The 27708-nt window shown below is 39.3% G+C and overlaps 2 protein-coding genes across 3 annotated transcripts in view; both read left to right on the forward strand.

Annotated features, from left to right (window-relative positions):
* Samd13 (sterile alpha motif domain containing 13) overlaps window positions 1–26762 on the forward strand; it is a 57411-nt gene extending 30649 nt beyond the window's left edge. For both annotated transcript variants that reach the window (XM_026406147.2, XM_026406148.2), the window contains exons 3-4: window positions 9937–10048; window positions 25639–26762. In XM_026406147.2, coding sequence (XP_026261932.1) covers window positions 9937–10048; window positions 25639–25782 — 256 coding nt within the window. In that variant the 3' untranslated portion in view covers window positions 25783–26762. The remainder of the gene's footprint in view (window positions 1–9936; window positions 10049–25638) is intronic.
* LOC144249124 (dnaJ homolog subfamily B member 8-like) lies at window positions 20789–21430 on the forward strand. Its single transcript, XM_077791323.1, has one exon. The coding sequence runs from the start codon at window positions 20789–20791 to the stop codon at window positions 21428–21430; it is 642 nt and encodes a 213-aa protein (XP_077647449.1).
* Window positions 26763–27708: the final 946 nt, after the last annotated feature.

Below are 27708 nucleotides of genomic sequence, written 5' to 3' on the forward strand. Positions count from 1 at the left end.
CAATTGAGTTTTTAAGTTGGTTTATTGTTTCCTGCATTTCTAGGATTTCTATTTGTTTGTTTTTTTTACCTCTATCTCCCTGTGAAATTGATCTTTTACTTCCTGGATTTGTTTGTCAATGTGATCTTTCATTGTCTGATTTTGCTGTCTCATGTCTTCCTTGAGACTCCAGATCATCTGAAGCATGTATATCCTGACCTCTCTATCTGACATTCCATCTGTTGCAGCTATTACCTCTTCTAAAGTTGAGTTGACCTGCATTGCTTGTGGTCCTTTCTTTCCTTGTCTTTTCATACTGCTCGCGTTTCTTTCTGCTTGGTGCAACTGTTGTGTTTTTGAAATTTACCCCCTATTTATTTATGTTGCTCTTGTATAGTTGGGAAGTCTCCCTTGCAGGGCGGGTAGTGGCTCTGCTCCTCCTCTAATTAGGGTGATCTGTCTACCATGCTGATCGGTCGCAGGTCTACCCCCCACTGTGGGCACGGGTGGCGGCTCTGCTCTGCCCCCACTCCAATTGTGGTAACATAACTACCACGCCCTGGGGTCGTTGGTCCTGATCTGGATGTGGGTGGCGGCTCTGCTGGGTCCCCACTCCAATTGGTGTGATGTGTCTACCACGCTGGCAGGCCTCTAGGCCAGTGGGTCGCAGTTCTACACAGCCCCCACTCCCAATGGAGGTACCTGACTACCTCTCCAACGGGTCACTGAGCCCCCTCCGGACCCGGGCGGCGACCCTGCTCCACCCCCACTCCAACCAGTGTGACGCGACTGCCTTGGTGTTACGTGTCCACCACGCTGGCAAGCTACCTGGCCTGTCTTTCCAGTGGGCCGCAGATCTGCCTGCCCTGCTTGCTCAGATGTCAGCTCTGCACAGCCCCTACTCCAAATGAGGTTACTTGGCTACTGCGCCGCAGGGTCGCTGGTCCTATTCTAGGCGTGGGCGGCTACTCTCTTCAGCCCCAGCTGCGTTTGGTGTGTCATGATACCACGCCGGCAGGTCACTTGGCCTGCTCTGGGCGCAGGTGGAAGCTCCACTCTGCCCCACAGCACCCAGCAGGAGCCTGACTGAGAAGCAGTCACAGCCAGTTCCCTAGCCTTGGGCCAAAGCAGCTTAGGTAGCCAGAACCCCGCCTCTCGGATCCCGATACACTCTCCACTGGGAGCTGGCTCCAGCGAGCGACCCCCATGGGTTCCCCAGCCCCAGGCCAAAACTGTTCCGGGAGTCAGAACCCAGTCTCCCCAAGCTCAGCGCACACTCCAGTTGGAGCTGGCCTCCCCCGGCAGTCTCCGCAGTTTCCTCAGACCTGGGCCAGGTTAGCCCCAGGAACCAGAATCCAGCTGCTCAGTGCCCGGCACACGCCTTGCCAGGCACGAGCCTCTAGGAGTATTCTCCACAAGATCCCCAGTCCCGAGCCTGATCAAGAAATCTGTCTGCTAGACGCAGGCAAGTACCAGCCTGAAATCACCTGTTCCATAGCTGAATGAGCTGAGATCAGTAGAACATGGGGATGATTACATCATCTCTCCGAAATGGCGGCTGCTGTCCTCCTCTGTGGTCCGACCGGTGTCTGGAACCAATCTGGCCCACTTCTCTCCTCTGTCTCAAAGCCGGAACTCAGCACTCAGCGCTGCCAATGTACCACTGGCGGGAGCCCCCCGAACCCATATCGCTGCTCCCCCACTCCAGCACCTTGCCGCTCCCCAGCGCGCGCCACAGACTCCAGCCGAGGGGCGATTGCCTGTCAGGCTATGCGACCCTCCGTGCGGAGAAATGGAGCTCCCACAGCCGAACCTCCCACGATGGAAATCTGACCCCTAGATTCTGGAGCACCTCAATTTCACTGGAAATTCCCAACAAGATAGCCTTTCTCCCGCTCAGTGACTCGGCGCACTGGGGTGATGCACTCTCTTCGCCGCCATCTTCCCTCCTCAGGACTTGACTTCTGCACCTGCCGCGGGGCCACCTGTGGAGCCGGGTAGCTGCGGCCACGTGGTTAGGAACCGGGCGGGTGAGGCGGCTGCTCCCAGAGCGAGCGCTAGGCCTCCGGAAATTTTTATTTTTCATTCTGTTAATGTGGTGCATCATAGCGATTAATTTTTCATGTTCAACTGTCCTTGTTTCCCAGAAATAAACCACATTTGGTTATGGTGCATTATTCTTTTAAGGTGAAAAAAAAAGTATAGAAAAAGCTATACTCCATGTATGTGTAATGTATCAAAATACACTCTACTTTTATGCATATCTAAAAATAACATTTTTTTTTTTAAAAAAAGAGGCACAAAAAAAAAGGATATCTTGGTGGCTTCCAGGTTTGGGCAATTATGAATAAAGTTGGTATAAACATAAAAAAAAAATAAAAAAAATGTATTTCCTTCTTTTTAGCTTCTTGGAAGTATTTGAGAAATATTGGAATGAACTCTTTCTTAAATGATAAAATTCTCCAGTGAAACCAGATGGTTCTGGGCTTTTCTTTGCTGGAAGGTTTTTCGGTTACTGACACAATCTCCTTACTAGTTACATCTGCTCCTATTTTTTATTTCTTCATAATTAAGTCTTGATATGTTGTATGTTCCTAGTAATTTATCCATGTTTTCTAGTTTACCCAATTTGTTGGCTTATAATTGCTTATGGTAGTCTCTTATGATACTTCTCATTCCTGTAACATCAGTTGTAATATCTTTTTTCCATTTTTGTTTTGTTTGAGTCTTTTCTATCCTTTTCTTAGTCTACTAAAGATGTGTCACTTTGGCTTTTATCTTCAAGAGTCAACTCTTAGAATCATTGTGTTTTTTTCTATTGTTTTTTCATTCTCTATTTATTTCCCCTCAAATCTTTATTATTTCTTTTCTTCTGCTAATTCCCTTGGTTTATAAAGTTTTATTTGAGCTTTTCTTTTTTAAGATGGGCATTTATGATTATAAACATCTCTTAGTACTAGTATTGCTTGTACTGCCTGCCTAAGTTTTGATATGTTGTGTTTTCATTTTCACCTATCTCAGTTTCTAATTTATCTTTTGATCTCTTATTTGATCCATTGTTGTTTAGAGTGTGTCTCTTAAGTCCCACAAATTCATATTTGTGAATTTCCAGATTTTCTTCTTCTGATTTCTAGGGTTTTTTTTTCCATTGTGGTAAAAAGATAGCTGGTATGATTATAGTTTTCTTAAATTTGTTAAGACTTGTTTTGTGACTAACATGAGCTTTTCCTGGAGAATGTTGCATGCATGCTTGATAAGAATTGTGTTCTGCTGTTTGGGGGATGAATGTTTTGTAGGGGGCTGTTAGGTCTATTTGTTCTACAGTGCATTCCAGTTCACTGTTTCTGTGTTGAATGATTTCTTGAATGTGGATAATAATTAGAAGTTAATAATGATACTTATAGCTGGTACAGTTTGGGGTTTTTTTCTTAGAAAAGCTAAAATAAACATGTTAATACTTTATTGCTATCTGTTCATTCTGATATATAACCTTGTGATAAGTGATTGACTATACCTTTCAATTAAGTGATAACTTGAGTTAAGAATTGAGTCTGTTTATTGTTTTTTTTAGTTATACCATTTTGTCTATAGCAAATAATAGCCTTCATGAAATATACATTTCAAAAGAGTAAAAATGTATAAAATTATACATATTAAGATATCATATTTTCAGTGTGAAAACAACAGGGGTTTCAGTCAAGGCCAGCAGAATTTATAGACATGCCCTATATGTCTTTGAATGCTGCTGTTTTCTACACAGTTTCTGTCTTGCTATTGCAATCCCTATAGAAGGAAAATCAAGTTTGTCTAAGTGATTAAGCTATACCTAAGTTCTTTGGAGTAGTGACCACTGTGCTGTGGCTCATGGCAGGAATTGAGAGTTCTTTAGGCAGTGTCTAGGCCACTTTTTAAACATTAATAATAAGGATATGAAATATTCATGTTTGTATTTGGCATGAATTTTATCCAGTAATAAATAAACCCTAGAAATTCAATGAGTCCTCTTCAAAGAAGTATCTGTATTTATTTTAGTTGAAGATTTTATTTATGCTAGAAGTTAACAGGTAAGAAAAAAGGCTGTTTATAGGATACTTATTTTCAGAAAGATGAGATGGGGTACTGGGGAGAGGTATCCAAGTACAGAATGCTGTGTGACTTCAGAGAAAAACCAGCAGCCAAGGGAAGATACCTATCATAGAAGGAAGAAATGATATAAGAAGCTTCCCCTCTTGTCCCCAGCTCCTGCTTCTGGTCTTGGAGCTGATTCATAGCTCCAGAGCCTCTAGTCCACCCACTTAGCATGGTCTAACTCAGACTGCTATGTTACCTTCCCATCTTCCTCTGTCATCTATTCACTCTGTTCTCTAATTTTTGGAACAAACATGACTCTCTTCATGTCACAACTGATTTGAGATTATCCTTTTCATTAGGCTATGAGTTTACAATGCTTATTAAGGAGCTGGCTCATAGTAACAGATTAACATTTGTCTATCAATGTTTGGAGTAAAATATTAATTGCAGGTAATTGGAAGGGAACATTTAAATGGTAAACCTTTTTAAAATGAGTAGGACTGTAATCCCTCAAAGTTTAACAGAAAGGACCGAGTGACACAAGCAAAGCCATGGACAGGGGGAAGTCTAGGCTATTGCCCAGTTGCATTTTGGTACAAATTAGAAAGCCACTTTTGAATCAGGACTCTGAATGCTAAACTCAAGAATTTAAAAGATATAGAAATCTTGATGAATTCTTTGCTTTTCCAGTGCTTTCATCATTTCATCATACTGTAGTCAACTCCTGTTTGCCTGAATATTTTTAAATGAAAAATGTCCTGTCAAGAGCCTTTGACTCATCCTTTCTCTTTTTGGACCTGCATTTTAGCCAGATCCCTGCCTGTTAGTATGAAGGGAGAGGAGAAGAAGAATAGAGGAGAAAACTAAGCTCATTTAGTTTCTTCATTCTTAGATATGTTATAGGCAAAGGGATCGATATTAATTTATTAGAATCAGAATTAAATTGCTTTTAGCCAAAGGCTGTTTTAAGACATGGGCAAAGAGCAGGGTAATTTAATTTTAAAATAAGGTATAAAGATTAAGGCAGTACAAAATTAGAGTGCATTTTTTAAGTATAAAAATAAGTAACACTCAAAATTGTAAAAAAAGAGTAATATGCCAAAAATATCACCATAATATGTTAACCAGTGTTTAAAGTATTTTTTCCTCTGAAGTTTGAAATAGAAATGCAGTGAATGAATATAATAGTTATAAAATCACATGTGGATTCTATTTATCTAGAGTACCTTTTTAGCCTGACTAACCTTCAGAATCTATAATATCATAAGCACCAACCATAAAATACACATGTGCTAGATTTAGAGAAAATTTCAACTATTTCCCACCTGCCTTCATGTAAAGGGAAATGGAGACATTTAAATGTTGCTGACAACACTTAAAATTATGATGTGCCCATGTGAAAAAGTCTTCAATTAATCTGTATTATATCTGCCAAATGGTTATTTATGGCATTTCTGTCCCCATGATCACATCTCTTTGGCTCTCTTTCAAAGTGAGGTGATTGTTTAATTAAAGGATAATCACTTCCTAGTGTGAATTATTCACACATGATAGAATTTTATCAGCGCATGACGTACCTAACCATATGCACAAAGGCTAAAAGGTGACTGGGTTAAATGGAAACATTTATTTGATTAATAGAGGAAATTAAAGACAAATTATGTCCTTCATTTCTTGCTGATTTTTATAATAAGGAAAAATACATATTTTATAAAAATTCCAATGCCTGGAAAAATACTCAGGGTTTATTATCTTAATATGTATTATTTTCTAAGAAACATTTTGCTATGATGATAGCAAATAATAAATACCCAAAGACAATGGAACTTTCCTATCTGTTGTCTCATTTTCAGTGCAAAATTAGCAGCCACAATGGAGCCACCAACTGGGAGGTGTTTTAAAAAGTGCTATTTAAATTGCTTCTGGAGTCTGATATGCACACATTATAAGAAAGGATATGGAGAGAATGGACCACTTATAAAGGAACAAGATTAAGAGTCTGAGTTTGGCTATAAATATCACTCCTTGAGGAGAGACTTTGCCTTCCCTGAAGGAATAAGTGTCACTTTAATCTATCCCCCAAAATGTTCCCATGCCAGATATTATTTGGCTTTGGCTTTGACTACCCCCAGCCTCCACCTCACCACCACCTTCATGCTACATTCCATCTCTAGTAGTTCCTTAAAACCATCACTAAAACCCCTGGAAGGGCTCAATGAAATCATCCATCTTGCTTTATTATCAGCAGTGTACAAGCTGTGATATGCACGTGAGTGCACATGCCTCAGCAAATCCTGAGTCCCAGCTCAGGGTGTGTTTGGAGCCATAGGTGTTCTTTTAAATCGACATAGAGAATCTTCAAGTGTTCAATTTAGACAAAACTAATATGCCCTCCATTGCATGTGTCTTCAGTTGCACTTTATTCACCTCTCAATGCTAGTATTTCTTAGGGTCAGCCGTTTCCAACTGCTTTCCCTCCCGAGATTGCCAGCTCCTCAAGGGCAGGAACTATACATTCTTGATCCTGGTAACCCTGCATCTAGCACAGTACTGAGCAGACTATGGGCATTCAGTAAGTAGTTGTTGAATCAGTAAAGAAGTACAATGGGAAAAGGATAGGTTGGAGCCAAGCATGTCTAGAATTCAATCCTGGCTTTATCTTATTATACACTTTGGGTGAGTTTCTTACCCTTTCTGAGCTTTTCTAAAGAGCATTTCATAGACTGTAAGTGCTTTCTGGTTGTTAGTTCATTTAATGTAACAGTGTCTCTGCTATATATAAATTATGTACCAGTCAGTTCTGTGCGAGGTGCTGGGAAGCTACAAGAAGATAGGATTTTCTTCTCAGGAAATGAATTATCTAATGTCATTTTTTTCTAAATTAGTGTGATTTGGGGGTCATCAGACTTAACCTTATGTAGAATAATCTTGAAATGTATTGATTGGTTTCTAGCCCTTATTTCTTCCAGTTAGATTCCCTCACCTTATACGTGTGAGAGTTCTCAGTTTCATGTCACTCCTGTGCTTCATGGTCATCAGTTTTATGAAGTCCTTATTATCTGTGGTATTGTTGGTACTCGTGATATTTCAGAATTATGAAAGTGGTGATGTTACAACAGAATAAGAATCAGGAAAGCCTCTCATCCTAAAATCACAATGTAACATACTTTGTTATTACAATTGATAACTATTCTTTATAAGGAAAGGTGACTAATTGAAGTCATCCATAGGGAAAGTGAATTCAGGTACTTTTCAGTCACTTGAAAGTGTGTCCAGTGAGACTCTGCTCACTGCCAGAAGTGAGATGATTAGAAAACTTAAAAGAATTGCTAGAACAAAGAACTCCTGCCCAGACATTTCTTCAAACGCACCTTAAACAAAATAGAAAAATAAAATGGTACCTTGAAAAGGGTCCCTCGTGTCAGCTCATGATTGCTTATGTTCTTAGAGTGACAGAAAATCCCAGCACATAAATACTTAAAAAGAAAACATTTAGCATTGATTTTAAAAGTACATAATTAATGTTTGACAACATTAGGGTGAAAGTAGGTTTTTTTCCCAAATGTATGTTGCCTATTAAATGCTAGGAAATAATGTGTGTACACACATATGGGTGCATGGATACACGGCACACAGTGCTTAGAGAGTCACAATCTCTGAACTCAAAAAAGAAAACACTTCCAACTAGTAAGCATTGGCTTTAAATGTTTTAAAATTTAGTGCTGTTGAGAAATGAGCAATCACATATGCCATTAATCAGTTTCTCCCTTTTCTTTAACAAGAGCAGAAGTTGGTTTAAATTTTTTTTAATCAATTATTTCAGCTTCTTGCTATGACCAAAACATTTTGCTGGGAATGAGATAGCTAGACTCTTACCTTTTAGATGTCTGAAGATCTTTAGTAGTCCTCCCAAGTTTGGGTAATTTCACTTCTATTCAAAGTAACATGAATATTTTCAACTTTCACTAAATGTTAAACTAATTTTAATTTGAAGCCTAGTTTTCTGCTCATCCTCTCAATGTTTCAATCACCATCTAAATTTCTGTCCCCCAAATGTGTATTTCCAGCTCACTCGTTTCTTTGAGCTCCAGATTCAGTGTGTCCAACCAAACCTAGGGATGCCATTTTGGTGAAGGTACCAACTTCTGTTCAGTTCCATAACACTTATATCCCTTTCCTTCTCTGTGTCTTGTCCACCACTGAGTTATACAAATCTTATTCATTAAATAGCTTTTAAATCCACATTCTTATCTTCGTTTCTATAGCCACCACTCTAGTCTGGGTCACCATGATCTCTGGCTTGGATGAATGCAACAGAGTTTTCATATGTACCGATTGTTCCTCTCTGGCTCCTCTCTAATACCTTCTTTTTTCAAAATATGAATCCGGTCAGGTCACCCCCTTTCTGTGAGGCCATTCAACAACTTCCCATTGCTCTTATCAAAAATCCATAAGCCTCAGTGTGACCTGCATGGTTTGCCTTGGCTATATGTATTCCTGCTACAGAGCCTGGAAGGATCTTCACCTGACTTCATAACCTTACAGTTAACTTCTGGCTGCCTTTTGGGCCTTACCTCAAAGGAAACTTCCACAGGAAAGTCTGTCTGTCATAGCACAGTGCATCTGTCCTTACAGCATTTTGCCTAACTTGCAGCTGTGTGTTTACCTGTATGGTTATTGGTTAATATTCCTCTATGGGACTATAAGGTTTGTAAGAATAAGCAATATGTAGGTTTAGCTTCCTAGTGTGTTCCTAACTTAGAGAGGTGGGGACCATTGTCCTGAATGACTTCCTAAGCCCACTTACACTGTTTGGAATTTATCCTAAGAGAAAAGGAAAGCCTTGGAAGACTTTTAAGCAGATGAACAATGTGATTGGGAAGATCACCTTGGATAAGATGATTATCAGATAGACATTCCTGAAACATAGAAATGAGGCAGAGTTATAGCAATTGCAGCTCAATGCCATTCTTACTCTATTTTACTTCTGTCCCTCCTTTCTAAATTAAATGAGAAGGGTTACTATGGAATCTCTCAGGCAGATGTTTGACTGTCACCTGTTTAGTCATTTGAACAATATTGATTGAGTTCCTAAGTACACACTTGACTCTAGGAATAATAAAATGAGAAGTGATTTAATCTCAAATGCGTATCTCTAGCCCACAGGCCCACTCTAGTAGGAGAGACTGTCCAATAAACAGAGAATATGATCTAGTATAGAAGATATTGCAATGAGAGTTTGAATGGAGTGCTAGAACTCAGAGGAGAGTGTAACTAAAATAATTACCTGGCAGTGCCAGAAAATAGGGAAGAGGTGAACTTTGAGCTAGTAGGAATGGTGGGAATTTGTCAGGTAGAGACAGGAGAGGAGGCATTAAAATAGGCTGGGACAGAATGTGAGAGGGCGGGGTCTATGATAGTTTTATTCCTTGATGTGCAGGGATGGGGAGAAGGAAGGTGGCAGGAGATGGGAAGAGAGGTACGTTGGAGTCACATTGTAAAATGAATATTGTAGTGTAAAGTACAGAATGAATATCCAGCTACAGGTCACTAAAAGTCACTGGATCACTCTCAATGTCTTTGATTTAAAAAAAAAAAAGCCAGTATGTGAGGAAGAATTTATATTAAAGGTTAAATAGTTTATTGTGAAAGCAGTGACTGAGCCAGTAGGAGTAGTGATCATCTGACACCAAGAAATGGAAAATGATCACAGCCCTTCTGGAGGGTGTAGGGTGGGGACTGGGCTCTGTCTGGTCCTCTGAGAGAAGAGAAGGACAAGGTCCCAGCAAGCTGGCCCAGGTCAGCACTGGGAGGAAAAGCAGTGAGCCTGGCCCTACCTTGTATGTACCCAGTGCCCTGACAACTGTCTGGGTTTGTGTCCTGCAGTTCCATGGAAAATGGAAGACCACCTGATCCTGCCGACTGGGCTGTGATGGATGTCGTCAATTATTTCCGAACAGCAGGATTTGAGGAGCAAGCTAATGCTTTTCAGGAACAGGTAACTCACTCTGGATGAATACAATTATCGCCCTTCCCCACAGTGGACAGAGGGAGTGATGAGGAAGAGGACCAAAGGAGCAGTAAAGGGACAGTGAGACTTTAAGAAGCTGAGGTGGAAGGAGGGTGAAAGTGGGAGGCTGATGATTCCTTTCCTTCAGAGGAAAACCCAAGGCTGAGATATGTGGCAGCTGCAGAGAGGAGGGCTAAAGCTTGTTGTATCTGCATCTTCTGAAAGCCTGATCAGGCTCAGCAGAGGGAATCTACCCTCCAGACAAACACTAGAAATCAGAAAATTGAAAAGAGAGAGACGAGCAAGAGATCTGACCAAGAGACATGCAGCACATTTTACTACTGGCCTCAACACCCCCTGAACCATTTAGCCTCCTGTAATTTGCTTCCCATGTGCTTAACAAGGTAGAGTCAAATAGTGCAGGATTCTGTAGGGATGTTATAAGGATAAAAAGACAAGATATGTAAAGTTCCTAAGAGGTTCTGGCACAGTGTTGATGCTCAGAAATGTTAATTCCTTTCTTTCAGACCCAGGATTGGTGTTAGAGAGAGGGATGGAGGAACAGGCATCTCTTAGAATAGTCTGGGTGACTCATGACTCCACTTTGTGGGCTGAGCCAGCTCTACAGGGATGGTCCTCCTAGAGGTTTGACCAGGAGGAGGTTAATTGGAGGACACTTCATGGTGCATCCAGGCCAGCTCTAAGGAAACACAGTTCCTATTTCTCTAGCAACAAAGGCTGCAGTTTTCTAGGCAGTAACTACTTTTCTAGTATTATAGTATAGTTGGGAAAATTACACACTGAAGAATATGTCTGCCTGCTTCTTTTGCATCCCTTTAGCATTGCTCATTCTCTCAAGCTATTTATTGTATGGCCTGAATTTAAATAAAGTGACTTTGCTAATAACATACACTTCAATCTCTTTAACTAGGGTTGTCTTCAAACCTGATCCTTCTACATATGTATTTTTTTTTTTTGCTATTTTGGAAATTTGACAAAATAGAAGTTTAAATTGCTTTACGCCCACCAGAAGAACTAAAATTAGAAAGACTGAGAGTGCCAAATTTTCATGAGGATGTGTAGCAACCAGAACTCTCCTACATTGCTAGTGAAGGTGTAAAATAAACACCCATGCATCTACCCCATGACCTAGGAATTCCACTCTTGGATATTTACCCAAGAGAAATGAAAACATATATCTATAAAAAGGATTGTAAAGAAATTTTACTTAGCAGCTTTTTTCATAATTTTCAAATATTAGAAGACTCCAAAAAAAAAAGAACATACAAACTGTGTTATATTCATACAATGGAATACTACCCAGTGACAAAAAGGAACGAATTACTGATACATCCAACAGTTTGGGTCAATCTCAAAAACATAACACTGAAAGAAGTGTTTGTGACACAGCATGCTGAGTGGGTTAATTTAGATTAAGTTTCAGAACAGGAATACAAGAGTAGAAAAAAAATAAGTGTTTGCCTCTAATTGAAGACAAGAATGGTGAAGTGGAGAGTGACTGGGAAGGGCTGTGAGGGAACTTTCTGAGTGGTGGTGATGCTCTGTACTTTGATAAGGGTTTGTATTACAGGCATATGCTGTGGTCACTGCATATGCACTGACATATGTGAATGGGTCATATCTGTATTACACAGCATGTACATTTACCTTAAAAGTAAAAAAAATTAAAAATAGTAAACAATGGTATGAAAAGTGACGAGTATACTGATATATACAGTTTCCCTTGAAACGCATAAAAATATGGATTGACAGTAAAATAGAGTGATGACTACATGGATAGATGTATGAAAACGTAAGTAAAGAAAATATTAATTGTAGAATTTAGGTGGTGGTGATATAGGTGTTCAATATAAAATGCTGAAAATTTTTCTTTATGTTTAAAAATCTTTACAATGAAATTCTGGTGAAAATCACAATTCAGGTTGAAAAGTGAAAGTTGATCAGCTATAACAAATTTTAGTTTGTTGTTTAATGGTATAATATCCTTTATGTCATTGCAGTTGAGTAGCTCTCTTCTAAAATTAAATTTAAATAATATTATAAAAGGTTAGCAGTGACAACAAAAAATATTTAGCTAATAGGTCTCTTGGTCAGATTCCCAAATGCCCAAAAGCCTCTTCAGGCTGGGATTTTGCTCAGACTCCTCTGAGGCAGACATCCCAGACTAGGAGACAGTGTGCTATCTGGGCCTTGCAGATTCTGTGCACGATCTCAGAAATGGATCTGGCGAGCTCTGAGCTTGGCTTAGAAACATGCCCTTTCTCCCAAGGATGACCTCATTTTGGCACCAGGTATACTGATGCAGAAGGAAACATTTCATTCAGAATCATTCAAGGGGTAAATGGACATCATCTTGCTTCTGTGTTGAGGTTACCCACTCAGGAGCCTGAGAAATGAATTTTCAGAATACAAGACAAGCATGCATGGTCCAGAAGCTCAAGTTCCCTCATTCTCATAGAAAGGTCGTGGAATGGGTGAAGAGTCTTGAATTATTCTCTAGAAGCAATCCATATCTTTCTCCTGCTCTGAAATTTTCACTACTTTCCCTCTTTCCATTAAGGAAACAGAGGGAAAGGAGGGTCTTCTGGCAATGGACTCACCAAACACATCCCAACAGGAAGACTGCAGTCCACCCCCAGCCTAAATGCATGATCCTTCCAGATAGATGTCTAGGTACAGCAGCTGGGAAACCATAAAAACAGCCATATCCTACAGTCCCTCAGGGAAGGCTTTGCCTTGCCATTTGACCCAAATGGAGCAGGGATAGAGGGCAGCCACTAAGCCATATTTGAAAAGTGGAGTTGCAGAAAGCACAATACAGTTGCCAGAGATATGGGGCGCTAATTATTTCATGGCAGTTTCTAATGGAATTAATGTTTGTGTACCCCAAAATGCATATGTGGTTGACCTAACCCCCATGTGATGGTATGCGGAGGTGGGGCGTTCGGGAGGTTAAAAGGTCTCGATGAGGTCATAAGGGTAGAGTACCATGATAGGAATAGTGCTCTTCTGAAAAAAGCAGAAGAGCTTATTCTCTCTCTTTTCACCATGTAAAGATACAATAAAAAGGTGAAAGACCGTCTGCAAGCCAGGAAGAGACCCATCACCAAGAACCCAACCATGCTGGCAACCCTGATCTTGGACTTCCAACCTCCAGAACTGTGGGAAATAAATTTCTGTTGTTTATGCCATCTAGTCTATGCTGTCTTGATATAGCATCCCATACTAACCAAGATACTGACACTGATGTCAAACATGTCCACTGTTAAGTAGGCTGACTTTCAGGAGAGAATCTATCTTAATGATATAGCTTCACAGATATTATTAGATACTATGTTGCATAACAACCACACTCAGATATGGCTTTCTAGCAGTATGTCCCTTTGGAAGATATGAGGCTGTTGAGCAAGATTTGTCTGAAGGACATGCATGGTGTCCCCAGTTCCTATTGTATAGGCTGGCAGCTAGATTCAGCTGGTGATCTTTCCCTGACTTCCTTTTCCCTGTCCAGGCATCCAGCCACCACATTACAATTATGTCTATTAATTTTCCTACTTTGGCACAATTATCTCTATCAAATTTTCTGGCAAACTTTGTTTGAACCTTATGTATACACAACAGTTACAATCCAAAGGAATTATTAAGAGGGAAGGCATAAGTTCCTGCTTAACTCCCCATTGATGACCCAGTGTCAATAATATTTGTTTCAAGCTATATTACCGTTTTGGATAGTTCCCTTTTATAACCAGTAATGTTGTTCCCCCTTGGGTTGGTTTGTAACCAACCCAAGGGCTGTAGTTGTTCACCATGTGGGGACTCTGGCCTACTAGGCTCACTAACATAGTGCCCCAAAAGGTTCACTGGCCCATAACAGCAGGAGGCAGCAGGAGCCCTTCCCAGAGAAGGCAATGATACCAGTATGGTCAGCACCATCTCTCTTTCTCATGGACACTGTGGTACAGTAGCTGTTTTCCCAAGTGTCTTCTGGCAGACAGACTTTTCTGAAGGGGAAAAAAGGCATGAAGGGAGTCAGGATGCATGGCTTACTTTCTTCCAATTGCCTGAGGAGTTTGCCTTTCTAAGATCCAAATTTTTATAAAGTGCATATTGAGATAAATAGATGGAACATTGCTCGAGCTTCTGCTTTAGGAGTCAAAGGTATAATCTTGGAATTGGCTCTTATGAAGCATGCTTCCAATGCACAGCATAAGACACAAAACCCACTTGAGACACAGTAGAGTTTTTGTGAACAGATCTTGAAAATTTGGCACTTGCTCATGGGTATGGGTCATCTAGTTTTCAATAAACAAGGCTACCTCAGGAATCCTACTTTCCTAAAAGCTTTGGGGAAAGACCATTTTGACTATTCTCATCCAAAAGCATCTCTACCTTCCTCAGAGAGAAAATTTAGGATAAGATTTACTTTGTCAAATTTTGAAAGCTAAATGAGCAAATTTCTCTGGCGTAAAGCCATCTACATTGACAGTGCTTTTAGTTACCAGATGAGGAATTGTAGCATTCTAGAGTAATCACCATTTAAATTGAACCTAACTGCAAGTCACGAAAACAATTCTCCCCACTGTAGTGTCAGTTTATTTCTATGCCTCAATCCGTCTGACTCACACGCTCAGCATATATGTGAAGATGGAAGATAGAGATCTGTCATTCAGTCACTGTCATATGGTTCAGATTGTTAAATATCTTGTACTTACCAGTGAATGACATCAGTGATCCTATTTCTAGAACAATCTGTGTCTCTGAGATCATTTTATTCTCAGAATATCATAACAAAATAATATGCAACTGAAGGTGACAAATTAATTTAACCCTATTGAACCCTCACTTTCCTCAACCCACATGAGTAAGAACAGTATTTTACTCTGAAATGCCCAATGAGTGTTTAGGTTGTTCATGTGAAACACTAAGATTGGGGTTTCCTTACAGTGGCTTATTGCTAACTTTAGATAAATTTCTGAAGTCATTGACTTAATAAGGAGAAATAAAATTTCTTCTTATTATAAATTGCCAAGTAACACTAAGCACCTCAAAATAGAGTAGTTAAGTAGTAAGCCAATCAGAACAACACTGAGCAATGTGTCCTAGGTCATACCCAGATTGAATTCAACTGTAGTGACTCTAAATGGATATTTCTAATTATACCAGAGACAGAGCCAAGTTGTTTGTAGGGCCTTAAGTTTATAGGATTCTAAAAGCCCTGTAATTAATTTGAAAAATAAATTACAAAATTTCAAATTAAAAATTATTAAACTTGAGCTTCATTAGCTTCATGATAAATCTAGCTCTGAATTAGACCAATTAAAACCTTACACATTGGGGAAAACTCTAATAGCTTTATCAGCATTTAATAATGCCCGTACTGAAGATATTCAAGGGGAGGGGGTGCAGATACAGGGGATTGAACTCAGAGGCACTCAACAACTGAGCCACATTTCCAGCCCTATTTTGTATTTTATTTAGAGACAGGGTCTTACTGAGTTGCTTAGTGACTCACTTTTGCTAAGGCTGGCTTTGAACCCCCAATCCTCCTGTCTCAGCCTCCCAAGCCCCTGGGATTACAGATGTATGCCACTGTGCCTAACTCAAGGTGCTTTGATGCCTGGCATTTCTTAACAATTGAAGGCTACCGAAATGCTTAAAATATTTTTATAGCATGATGAACAGGGAATGTGGAGATTCAAACTCCACTGATGTGCCCTTCCAGCCCATAAATATTTAGAAAAAAGTTAAAGTAGCAAGCAGATTGGTAGTGCCAACAATTAGAAAGTAGCTACAAGAGTTGAAAACAAAATGGATAAGGAAAGAGCCTTTTGAATTTTTTATTGAAATAGAATAGATTCCTATAAACTAATCTACCCAAGTGGTTGTTCAAATCATTCATTTGAAATTAAAACAGCTATAATACATAGTAAGACAGCCAGGTGTGTGGTGCTTTTTTACTTGTTCACTTGTTTTTATAGTTGCTATAGTTTTTGTAATAGTCATTAAAATAGATATAAAACTATTAATCATTGTTAATATTAACATATTAACCATTGTCATTAACATATTAATCATTGTTACTCTGAGCATTATTTTACTTTAATAAAATCATTAAAGATATGGGAACCATATGAGGGACACACAGAAGATTCTAGCAGAGATAGAACCAAATACAAAGGCAGGGAGACCTGAAACAACAGGTTTTATTTTGAGAACTCCGAGTTGCAGTAGTAGCCATGGGACAGAGAATGTCATGGGTAGGACTGAAAATAAGCAGTGCAGATAACAGAGTTTGGATTGCCTAACACAAAACTACCTGAGAAGCTTCAGTAAATCACTGAGGATATTAAGTGGGGAGTTCTGTGCTGAGACTTACATTTTTTAAAGATTCACAGAGTGGCTCAGAGGACAAGGAAGGAACCTGAAGGCAGGAAAGAAGCTGAATGGTCCCATTAGAATTCAAAAGAGAAAAAATGTTAGAAAGTACAGTCATGCTTCACTTGATGATGGAGATAAGTTCTGAGCAATACCTCATTAGCCAATCTCATCATTATTCGAACGTGATAGAATATACTTGCACAAAGTAAGATGGCCATGGTCACTAGGATCACTAGGCAGTATAACTAAATACAATCTTATGGGGACTAAATCATGTATGCAGTCTGATGACCAAAATGATGTGTGGCTGTTTGGGGAAGAAGGTTAAATATTTTTTGTTAATCATGCCAATGGAGAGTGAAAAGCTGTCATGTCTCATTCTCTGCGGTAGCTACAGAACTGAGCCCGGTGCCACAGGTGGGAGAAGGAGGAGGCATGGATGACTGCCAAGTCTCCAGATTGGGTGGTTGTAAAGTGGTGAGATTAACCTGAATATTTGTGATGGTAAGTTCTTAAAGGGAAGATAGGATGGGGCATGTTAAATTCAAGGGTCTGTAGGATATTTAAGTGAAGCTATCTATCAGACAGCTGAGAGGAAGAGTGAAGCCTAGATACAGAAATATGAGAGTCATTGTCAGCCACAGGAAGAGAGTAAAGGAGAAAGGCACTTGTGAGGGGAAAAGGGCCAGGGACAGCACCTGAGGACTGCCACAGTTTTCATTGTTTGGAGAAAAGGTAAAGAAGCAACTGAGAGAGAACTTTCAGGGAAGTGGGAAGAGAATCAGTAATGAAAGGTTTTTGTAGAAACCTCTGAAGGGGACAGTTCCAAGAAAAATGAAACAATCAAGTTCAAAATATATCCCAAAAGTCAAGTACAGTGAGGTCTGGGAGCAATGGTGAAGTTTGCAGTGGAATTCCAAGAAGCTGGTGGGAGGAGTGCAGAGGACCCATCCCTTCCAGCAGAGAAGTGGGTGGAATGCAGATGAGTGAAGGAGAGGCAGGGGCTGTGGGGTCCTGTGGGTGTGAGAGCTCTTTTCCAAGAGTAGAGACATCCAGACTTATTTACATGCAGGAAAGTAGCCAGAAGAATTGGGCAGGTTAAAATTACAGAAAATTGAGGACAGTTAAATGAAGCAAACCTCCTAAGGCTATGGAAAGGGATGAGATCAAAAGAGTATGAGGAGCAAAAATATAGAGAAATTGGAACCTTTGTACTTTGCTGGTGGGACTATAAAATGATGCAGCCACTTTGGAAAACAGTTTGGCAGTTCTTCAAAAATTTAAACAGAATTACTGAATGATTCAGCAATTCCACCCAAAATAATTTATAAGAATGGCTCAAGTACTTGCACCTGTGCCATTGCAACATTATTTACAATAATCAAAGGTGTCCATGAACAAATAAGTAAGCAAAATGTGGTATGTGCTTAAAATGGAATATCATTCAACCATAAAATGGTATGGAGTTCTGATATATGCTATAAAAGGGTGAAATTTGAAAACATATGTGAAGTTAAATAAGACAGACAAATATTATAAAATCCCACTTATATGAAATATCTAAAAGAGGCAAATTCTTAGAGACACAAACTAATTAGAGGTATCAAGAGCTATTGGGAGGAAAGAGTTATTGATTAGTGGTTATAGAGTTTCTGATTGGGGTAACTTAAAAAGCTAAAAAAGAGATAGTGGTGATGACTATACAACATAATAAATGTTAATAAATGCTCCTGAATACTTAGAAATGGTTAACTTGGTATATTTCATGTTATTTTACTAATATATATTTCATATTATTTATAAAAATGATAAAATAATATATTTCATATAAAATAATATATTTCATATTATTTTACTGCTATAAAATTCTTTTGTAGGTAATGCCAGCCATAATATACATGATGAGTTAATTTGATCAATAAAATATTCAAATATTTTATTTTAAAAAAGAATATGAAGGAATTAGTACTAATCAAAACAGTATCTTCCTCTGAGTTGGGAGCATAGGTGAATATGTTTACAGATCTAAGATTGCCCTTGTATAATGATTACTTTTATGTGTCAACTTCACTGGGCTAAGGGATGCCCAGATGGCTTTTCTGTGAGGATGTTTATGGAGGTGATTAGCATTTGAATCAGTAAAAAAGACTAAATAAAGAAGACTTATCCTATAAGTGTGGGTGGGCACATCCAATCTGATCGGCCCCCACTATGCAAAAACGTGGAGGAAGGGAGAATTCACTCCATTTGACCATGGACATTCATCTTCTCTTGCCCTTAGATGCTAAGACATTGATGCTACTTCTCAGGCCTTCAGATTCTTTCCAGAACTTATACAGTTACCCCAACCCTTTCTCTCCAACCATTGTTTCCCAATTTGCAGCTTGGTTATATCTAACCAGTATCCTTTCAGTTCTGTTTACTTGCTTCTTGTCCTCAGGGACATTAAGGGAGTTGCTGACAGCCTCTTTTACTGTTGTTGTTTTGTTTTGCTTTTACTACACATAAAGCACTCTCCTTAGAGTGGTGAGGGATAGGTAGGGGTTTAATGAGGAAATAGAGGAGGTAGTGAAGATTAAGAATGGACACCAAGTGGAAAGGGAAAGGGAGATGACAAAGGATAAATAAAAGAACTGTTGATATGTCATACTGACAGCAGAGAGTTGCATACTGCAAATGTATATACAGTGTTTTCTCTTCATGGTTTTTTATATTTATTTGCTTTGGTTTGGGGGTTTTTTGGTTTTATTTGTTTTGCTGTAGAATTTAGAGGGACTGGTTCACTGGACTCCACCTGGATGGGGTATTTGTGGTATAATTAGGGATATTTTAGAGGGTAGTAGAAGAATGGACCCCATGTTGAATCATGGGGCTGATGCAAACAAAAGTAAGAAGGGACTCATAACCCTGAAGACAGGGAGGTTGAAATGAGAAGATGGGTTTCATGAGAGTGAGAAGGCAGGGGGAAGCAGTGGGACAGGATGTTGGACATTTAGTGTTGCAAAGGTAGGACTTTTCTTGATGACATATTAGGAGTAGATTCTAAAAATGAAGGTAAAATTATTGAAATAGTTGGTGTATCAGAACAGGCCAAGATGTCACAAGTAGATAAAACATGTATAATGGTGTAACTCTAATAGAAGTTTATTTCTTGCTCATATAAATAATCCAAGGTAGTCAGTAGAGATGTTCTGCTTCACCGTAACTCAAAGAGCCAAGCTGCTGGAGGATCTCTCATCTTTAACTGGCAGTTTTCAAGATCATCTGTACACTAACACCAGTTGATGTGAGGAAGAAGAAGGAGGAGGAGCCTGTGTAGGTGGTTTTATGGTCCAGGCCTGAAAGACATTTGCTTCAAACCACCACATTTCATTGGCCAGAACTTAGTCATAGGCCTCACACCAAGAAACAAACAAGTCTGGGAAATGTGAAGTTGTGTGCCCTGTAAAAAGAACAACCAGCAGCTCCTGCTACATTAGGGTTCTAAAGCAAATTTTTTAAAAAGCATTTACCATTTGATGCTGCTACTTACATCCAGAGGTAAATTACAAAAAGGCTCACTTTAACAGTTCAACCAAAGAAGCATTATTTAATATATGCGAAGTGTTCACTTCCAATTCTACTCCCTCAATCTTTTTTTATATCTACCTAGATTAGTCTTGTGACCCAGTTCTTCATTTGATAGAGTTTTATTCTTTTTTCCTTCCTGAGAAATGTGTACAAGATTTAAAAAATATAATGCAGCCCCCTTTTCACCCACTCTGTGCTAGCAGTAAATATTAAAAATAAGTGTGACACCCATGAAGTCATTGAAGACATTGGCCCCTCAGTGAGGCAACATAGACATTGAGTTGATTTCAGTGTAAGACCCATCTGCCTTGTAACTTTCTCTAACAAATGAGGTAAAGACTTTTGAGCCACACAAATAGTTTCTCTCTGCTGACAAGCCACTCTGTGCTTATTGGGGCGAGTGTATGTTTACTTTTAAATAACATAGAGCCTCCCCAATATGTGTATTATCTATCTTAAATTTCCCACCAATAGAAAAGCAGCACAGTACAGCATCAGTGAGAGTTGCTGTCTTAGAATTCTGAGCTCATAGTCACCCACTATGGTGAGCTGTGGAGGCCAGAGGGAGAGGGTGGGACATTCAGAGGATCCCTACACCCCAGAGACATTTTTCCCCAGAAGATTTCATCCCAAGAACTATGTGAAAAGAGTCAAAGGTGTAAACTTGAATAGTCCACCACCTTCCTTTCCAAAATTATATGGAAATTCTTCGGGAAATGAATCCAGGGTTTTGGTGGGGAAAGACTGTTTTGAAGAACCATGGTGAATTATTACAGAGTATTAGGGGTGTCTCCCAATGCTTCCTCCTCTGAAATCAAGAAGGCTTATCACCAGTTGGCTCTGCGGGTACACCCAGACAAGAATCTAGAGGACAAGGAGGCTGCTGCCGAGAGATTCAAAGAAGTAGCAGAGGCCTATGAGATCTTGTCTGATCCCAGGAAACGCAGTGACTATGACAGGTCCAGAGAGAACTGCTTCCAAAAGGAAATCAAAAGAGACAGCAGATATAAGGAACATCCGGTGGAAGAACCGCGCTTTGAGAGGCCACGCCATGTCTTTGAGAATGACTCTGAAGATGAACACCACTTCTCAGACTATTTTTCTCTTGGCCACAATGATAGGGCTAGGAGATTTCACTCCTGTCTCTTTGATGTGACCCCCATATTGGACACAGGATTTTCCACTTTTGTATCTGTGGGCTCCAGATCGAATCCCTTTACCTCTGAGACATTTGTACCCTTTGTAAGCAGTGGAATGGGAAACTTCAAACTGGTTACCACTTGCAGCCAGATGGTGAATGGCAAGAGAATTGTTACACGGAAAGTTGTAGAACATGTGAGGAGAGAGACTGAAGTGGAAAAAGAAAGATTTTTTCACCAGATTCCTCGACCTCATTGGTAAGGAATTGCTCTTGTATTCTGTAATGGGAAATGTCATATGAGGCTGGTGTATCATATGAAGCTTATCAAAGACAGACTTAAAATCTGAGCATGTGCTAAACTAGAGTGGACAGAGGTCAGCTTAGTCCAAACCTCTCATTTCGAAGGAAGGAGGTAACAGATCAGATGTTGATACAAAAAACTAGTAAGCAGCACAGTTTCACTCTAGCCCAGACTTCTGGTTCTTTCCCTTCACACTATCAGAGACAGTACCTAAACCACTACCACACATGAGGCTTCTGAGTCAGCTGCAGGGCCCTCCTTCACAAGCCCCATCATCTTTATCTTCAACATTTTTCCTCCTCTACCTTGCTGTCCGCCAGTCAACTTTCTCGACAGCTGTTCTTTTTCTTTCCTATCCTCTCTCTGTGCTTCTTCTCTTCCCACCTCAACTTTCTTCCTATGCATTTCTTGAGGACCATATCACACTCAGGCTCAATTCAAAGAGTTTTCTAGGGATAGGTTAATTCTGGTAGAGAAAAAGAGTGAAAAGTAAGTGGGTTAAGCTTTTTATATGCTTTTTTCTTAGTTTTAATATCTCAGCTGTGTCTGGAATTCTATTTCACATGTGTTATCTCAGAAATCCATTCCACAGTGAAATTCAGTATCTGCTTTCCCCCCATCAAGTAGATAAGGAAATGAGGCTTGAGGCTTGTAGTGATTAAATAACATGTCCCAGGCCCCACCTAATAAGAAGTAAAATAGGATTCTACTCTAAAGCACATTCTTATCTACTTAGCTATAACTACTCATTTATTTTAAAATCTGGGGTCTCATCCTAACTGGAAATTTAAATCTTTCATCTCTAAACCTTACTTCAATGCATGAGTACTATGCAAGCATTTTTAATTTTATGGCCTAACAGGAACTTGAATATCACTCTCACTTGAAGACAGAATCACCGTAACAAGTGTCTCTGAAGCTAACAGATGAGAATCTATTAACACAGGAATCTAAAGATATGAATTATATTTTTGTTTTTGCCTTTAACCATCATGTATGTACATGCAAAATCTTGGGATCTTTTTCCCCCGCCCTCATCCTTTCAGTTGGAGTTGGTTGCACTTCAGCCCCTTCCATTTGTATTAATGACCATATTTTGATCCATAGGAATTGTTCCTTATGGAAAATTACTGATGGAGTCTGCACTAGAATCTCTGTCTTCCAATTTCCAGGGCCAAGCTCATTCCAGTACACCATGATGATTGGCAAAATTTAGATTTCATTTGCAATCATAATCATTTTTAGGAGTTATATAACAAATTATTAGTTTTCTTAAAGAACTTTCCTATGTGTGCAATTTTTATTAGAAAAATATTTTATGTAGTTTTTGAGCATTTTAATTGCAATAAATTTTCTGAACTTGAACAGGAATATGCCTGCTTCCCTCTGGCAAAGGGCCCATAACTTGAAGACAGGAAGCAAAAGATGGATTTGGATTCAGAACACAGCTCATTTCTTTCAAAGCCCATACATCTCTACTTAGGACTCACTGGGAGCCTCCTACGTGACAGGCACTGTGTTAGGCACTTTACATCAATCATTTCTAATCACAAGAGTGTTATTCAGGGTTTTATTTTCATTCTATGAGTGAGGAAACTGAGGCTCAGGGAAGATTCAGGCCCACAGAAAGTTGCCGAGACAGGCTTCAGGCTGTGGTTTGCCCACTAGGAAGCTTACATTTCCATTATGCTATATTCCACCCTCATTCATCTGAGCTGCATAGTCATGGTTTAAGAAGGGAGATTTTTTTCATACGGATGAATTAACAATATACATTTCAACTTTTTTATAATAACGTCTCCAGATGGAGCTTCCTTCTACCAGCTCTGGTTTGAGGTGAACTGCAGTGTATTTCCTGAAAAAAGGGATAATCAAGTTGGAGCATAAAACATGGTTTTCCATTTTATGTTAAGTAAAATTCAAATTTCAGCAATTTTCACAGACATACTTGGTTTTGACAGAAATGCTGAGCAGTAGAAGGACTTTTTTTAATCAAAAGATTTTTTCAAAAATTCACTTTGTTAGTAAAGGAAGTTTTCTTCTTGTATAGAAGTGAAGAAATTTCCTCTTTCCTGAAGCCTGTTTAAAATATGTAGAAGTGTTGTGTATAAGCAATCACCAGCAATGAAAAGATGGAGAGCAGGAAGGGTTTCTCCAGGTCAGTGTTCATCAGTGCCCAGGACAGAGCACCAGCTCTGCAGGAACCTGTGACTCAGGTTCCTGTGGCCTCACCATGTCTTCAGGTTGGCCACTGTGATTTCCAGGCACCAGGAGTTCCTCTACAGGTAACACCAGGGCCAGAGAGGAAATAAGAAGTTTTTCTAGATGTGGAAGATAATGAGATGGATAGAGGGATGGAGGGAAGAAGGATGTAAAGTCAAATAAGAGGCACCAGGGGAAAAAAAAATCACTTCTCAATAGTATGAGAAACTGAAAGACAGTAAATTCCTTCTTAAACTTACAGGATTCACTAATGGAAAGGGAGAGGGAGAGAGAAAGAGCTTAATCATGAGAGTCAGTTCCTGTGTCCTTAGTGATTTTCCACTTTTGCCATAGCAAGCAATTTTTTTTTAATTTGGTAGTGTTTTGAATAGTTGTATCTCACAAATTAATGCAAGACATTTTGTCTACTAATAGCTAACAAAATAAATGTTTCCAAACTCAAAAACAGTGTAGACCAGTTAGGAGTTCCCTGTTCAGTTCTAGTTCGTGCTAGGCAGTTGACAAGTAAAAGAGGACCACAGCCCTGTAGAGCATGGTTCAAGGGAGAACAGCATGCATTTCTGTCTCTCCTGGCTCAGGGTATGTGCTCAAGAGCAGTCTCATGGAAACCTGTCAGAAACCCCGGGTTCCCACATCACCACATGAGGAGAAAGAGGAGAAAGGGAGTCTTGCCTGAAGTCACAGAGTGGGTTTTCCTACAGCCCCCTAACCTGGAGCTGTTACTCCTACACTCTCAAGCATCCAAGGCACATTTCTTCACTCCCTGGCAAGGTACACAAAAGGGTTGGGAGGAGTGGCTTCCCTGAGGTTGGTAAAAACAGAGTCACAGTTTCATGTAGTGCTGTTGCATACTGTGTCCCCTCGTGTTCCCTTGTCTGTTGATCCAGGTAAGTACAGGAGTATGTGAGTGAAATCATAAACAAAAATACCAAGACTGCCAGTCCACCTTCTGACCCTACCTTGTTAAGAACCAACTCAGATTCTTAACAGTTTAAGGTTTCTACAGTAAACAATAACAAATATAAGATGGCAGTCAGAAGTCTCAATGTTTCCTTTCTAGAATCTTCCAGACACTTTCTGTGTTTAGGGCTTTTAGACACTTTTCTGTGCTTCCTCGTTGGTGAGAAGGCCATTTTAATTTTACCCCAAAGCTTCATAGTCTCCAGAATGACTGGAGTGGAGTGCACCTAACTGTGTACTACAGGATGGGAGGAACAGACTCAGCAGAACAGGGCTGATTTTCAGCTGGCAGGACATCACCCCTCACTATATTATTTGGAATCCTGAGGATCTATTGAGTTGGAGTGTGGTAGAAACCCTCAGAATGGAGAGGTTGGTTTTGGGGTAAAACAGAATGATTCTTTTAATGGGTAGAAACAACTTCCTAGAAGATGTCATTTTACTAGTGCTCATTGTTGAAATTGACAAGATTCCCAGACAGCTAAGACTTTAGACCCCATTGGGCCAGTTAGATAGTATATACTTAATTCTCAGTATCAAGAGAATCAGAAAGAGGTTATTAAAAGAACATCAGCTTTGTCTGTAAGTAAGTCAGAGTTCAAATGCCATACCACCCTTTCCTAACTTCCAAAAGTAACATCTTTGGTCCTTAAAGGGGACATGCTGTAAACTTGCCATGAAATGTGTGTGTGTGTGTGTGTGTGTGTGTGTGTGTTTTGCCATGAGTTTTTAAGATGTAAAATTTGTTATGTAATCTTGAAAACAAGATCAGCTATGGATTGTGTTTAATACCAAAATAAAAGTGATGGATGAAAAAATAAAAATAGAAGATCCTATGATTTTTGCATTTGGCACTACTAAAAAAAGCAATGTTGCTAGCTTGGGGACAACTGGTATGACTTTTGTGTTTGAGCTTCCTTTGTTCTTCATTATCCTTGAACTTTTAGACTTACATATTGGTTTTATCCTCTGCTTCCATTGTAGGAAATTGATGGAAAATCCCTGCTATTGATGACAAGGAATGATGTGCTGACAGGACTTCAGTTAAAATTGGGGCCTGCTCTGAAAATCTATGAATATCACGTAAAACCTCTGCAGACTAAGCACTTGAAGAATAGCTCTTCCTAGTGCAGTCATTTGGGGTCTTGGACCTCAAAAAATATACAGTGACATAATTTGGTTTCATGTAATGAAACTTTGTAAACAGAATACATACATGTGTATATGTAAAGAATTTCAATCAAATGAAACGTTATCCTATTGGATAGACTAGGCAATCCATCGGCTGGCCTGAAACCAGCCAGGAGGAGCAGGGACAAGGTATACACAGTTGGTTTTCCTTATGGAGTTCGTCAAGTAGAATGATCTTTGATACTGTTAGATACCCCTCCCCACAAAGGTTTTGAAATCAAGGATTTTCTTCTCCATTTCTTCATGGATTGCTTTCCCAAAATTCCTTTAAAAATATTTTAATGGAATAAGCATCTTTGGGTTACAGACTTAGAGTAAAAGCACATGTACTTGGGGAGGGGGAAAAAATAGAAAGGGATCACTGTCTCCCTTGAACTCCTCTGCTCTGTAGAGCTGGTGTTACTTGGATGGATTTGCCAACACCCTTTTTTTATAGAGGGTCCTCCACTTGACCTTATTAAGGTTTCACTGGGATTTGCTACATGCGATGTTTGAAGTGAGGTGCATCTTGGCCCCTTTGGGAGCAGAGTCACAGCTCTGAATAGAGAAACTCTGTTGTGTAGTGGGGACATCCATCCGTATTCAGCTAGCTGTCATATGGGTAATGGTATTTTCTGCATAGATTTGCTTATATTGATTCTTTATTTCGAAAGCTTTTTTTTTTTACTTTATGGTTAGTATTTATAATAATTTGTTTCTGGAAAAAAATTGCCAAGAGTTATAGATAAAAGCCTTGTTATTAGTACAGAATATTTTTATATATATTCCTTCATGATGCTGGAATATTTTTTTAATTGTCTGATTCTTTATTTGATTCCTGGTTTGAGTACTTGTCCTAAAAAATTGAAAAAGTGGGCTTGCTACATCTCTGTTCAAAGAGACACTGTCCAATCCCTGTGTGTCAATGCCTTGTTGAATTGGTGCTTTGTGGTTGCAATAAAGCATTGCTTTAGTTTATTTCTAGTGTATCCTTTGATTTCTTCTGTCTGGTTACTTCTTTAGGGATTAAAGATTAAAGTCTCTTCAAAACCATAGAATGAAAATTAAGCCTTAAAAATGCTTAGCTATAAAAAATACATGGATCTATAAGTGAATTTGTCTTTTTTATAAACTGAATCATCCAAGTAGATCTCATTCCTTCTCTTACCCACCCCCAACAATCAATTTTAGCTATCAAAATTAACCAAAGATTTTTTTATTTGCCTTCCAGAGTCATGATTATTTTCTTTAAATATTTTTTTTAGTTGTCAATGGACCTTTATTTTATTTATTTATATATGGCGCTAAGGATCGAACCCAGTGCTTCACACATGCTAGGTAAGTGCTGTACCACTGAGCCACAACCCCAGCCCTGATTATTTTCTTTAATTCTGATAAAAGCAATAGACTTTCTCTCCAGGCAGAATTTCATATTCCCACATATTAAATCTTTACAGAGAATTGATGGACTCTCTGGGTTGCCCTCTTCTTCCTCCTCAAGAGTTCCTATTTTAGAGCATCATAATTCAATGTCCTGTAGAAATAGTTTCTCCAGAGAACAAAAAAATCGGAAGGTGAGAATAAAAAGACATAGGAAATAGTATAGATAGTGAGTGGGTTCAAAAAGACACTCCAAATTGCTCCAATTAGGAAGTTTATGAAGTGTCTGAAACTTAAGTAACACTTTGTTTCGAACTGTAAATGGGAAAGGTGGTAACAAAAGAAACATTATCTATCCTCAGATTCCCATAGTCTTTCCAAGGCAGCAAACACAGAACAAATCAAAGGCACAGTCAGTTAGGTGCTGTGAGAAGTGACAGGCACAAAAGAGGACAGCAGTAACTTCTGAAGACCAAGTAAGAAGACAAGGAGAAGGAGGCTGGA

This window comes from Urocitellus parryii, chromosome 11 (genome assembly GCF_045843805.1).
Source record: "Urocitellus parryii isolate mUroPar1 chromosome 11, mUroPar1.hap1, whole genome shotgun sequence".
NCBI lineage: Eukaryota > Metazoa > Chordata > Mammalia > Rodentia > Sciuridae > Urocitellus > Urocitellus parryii.

Bases quoted from the DNA above. Each gene is read 5' to 3' on its own strand.
- LOC144249124 (XM_077791323.1), top strand. From the start codon at position 20,789: ATGGTGAATTATTACAGAGTATTAGGGGTGTCTCCCAATGCTTCCTCC.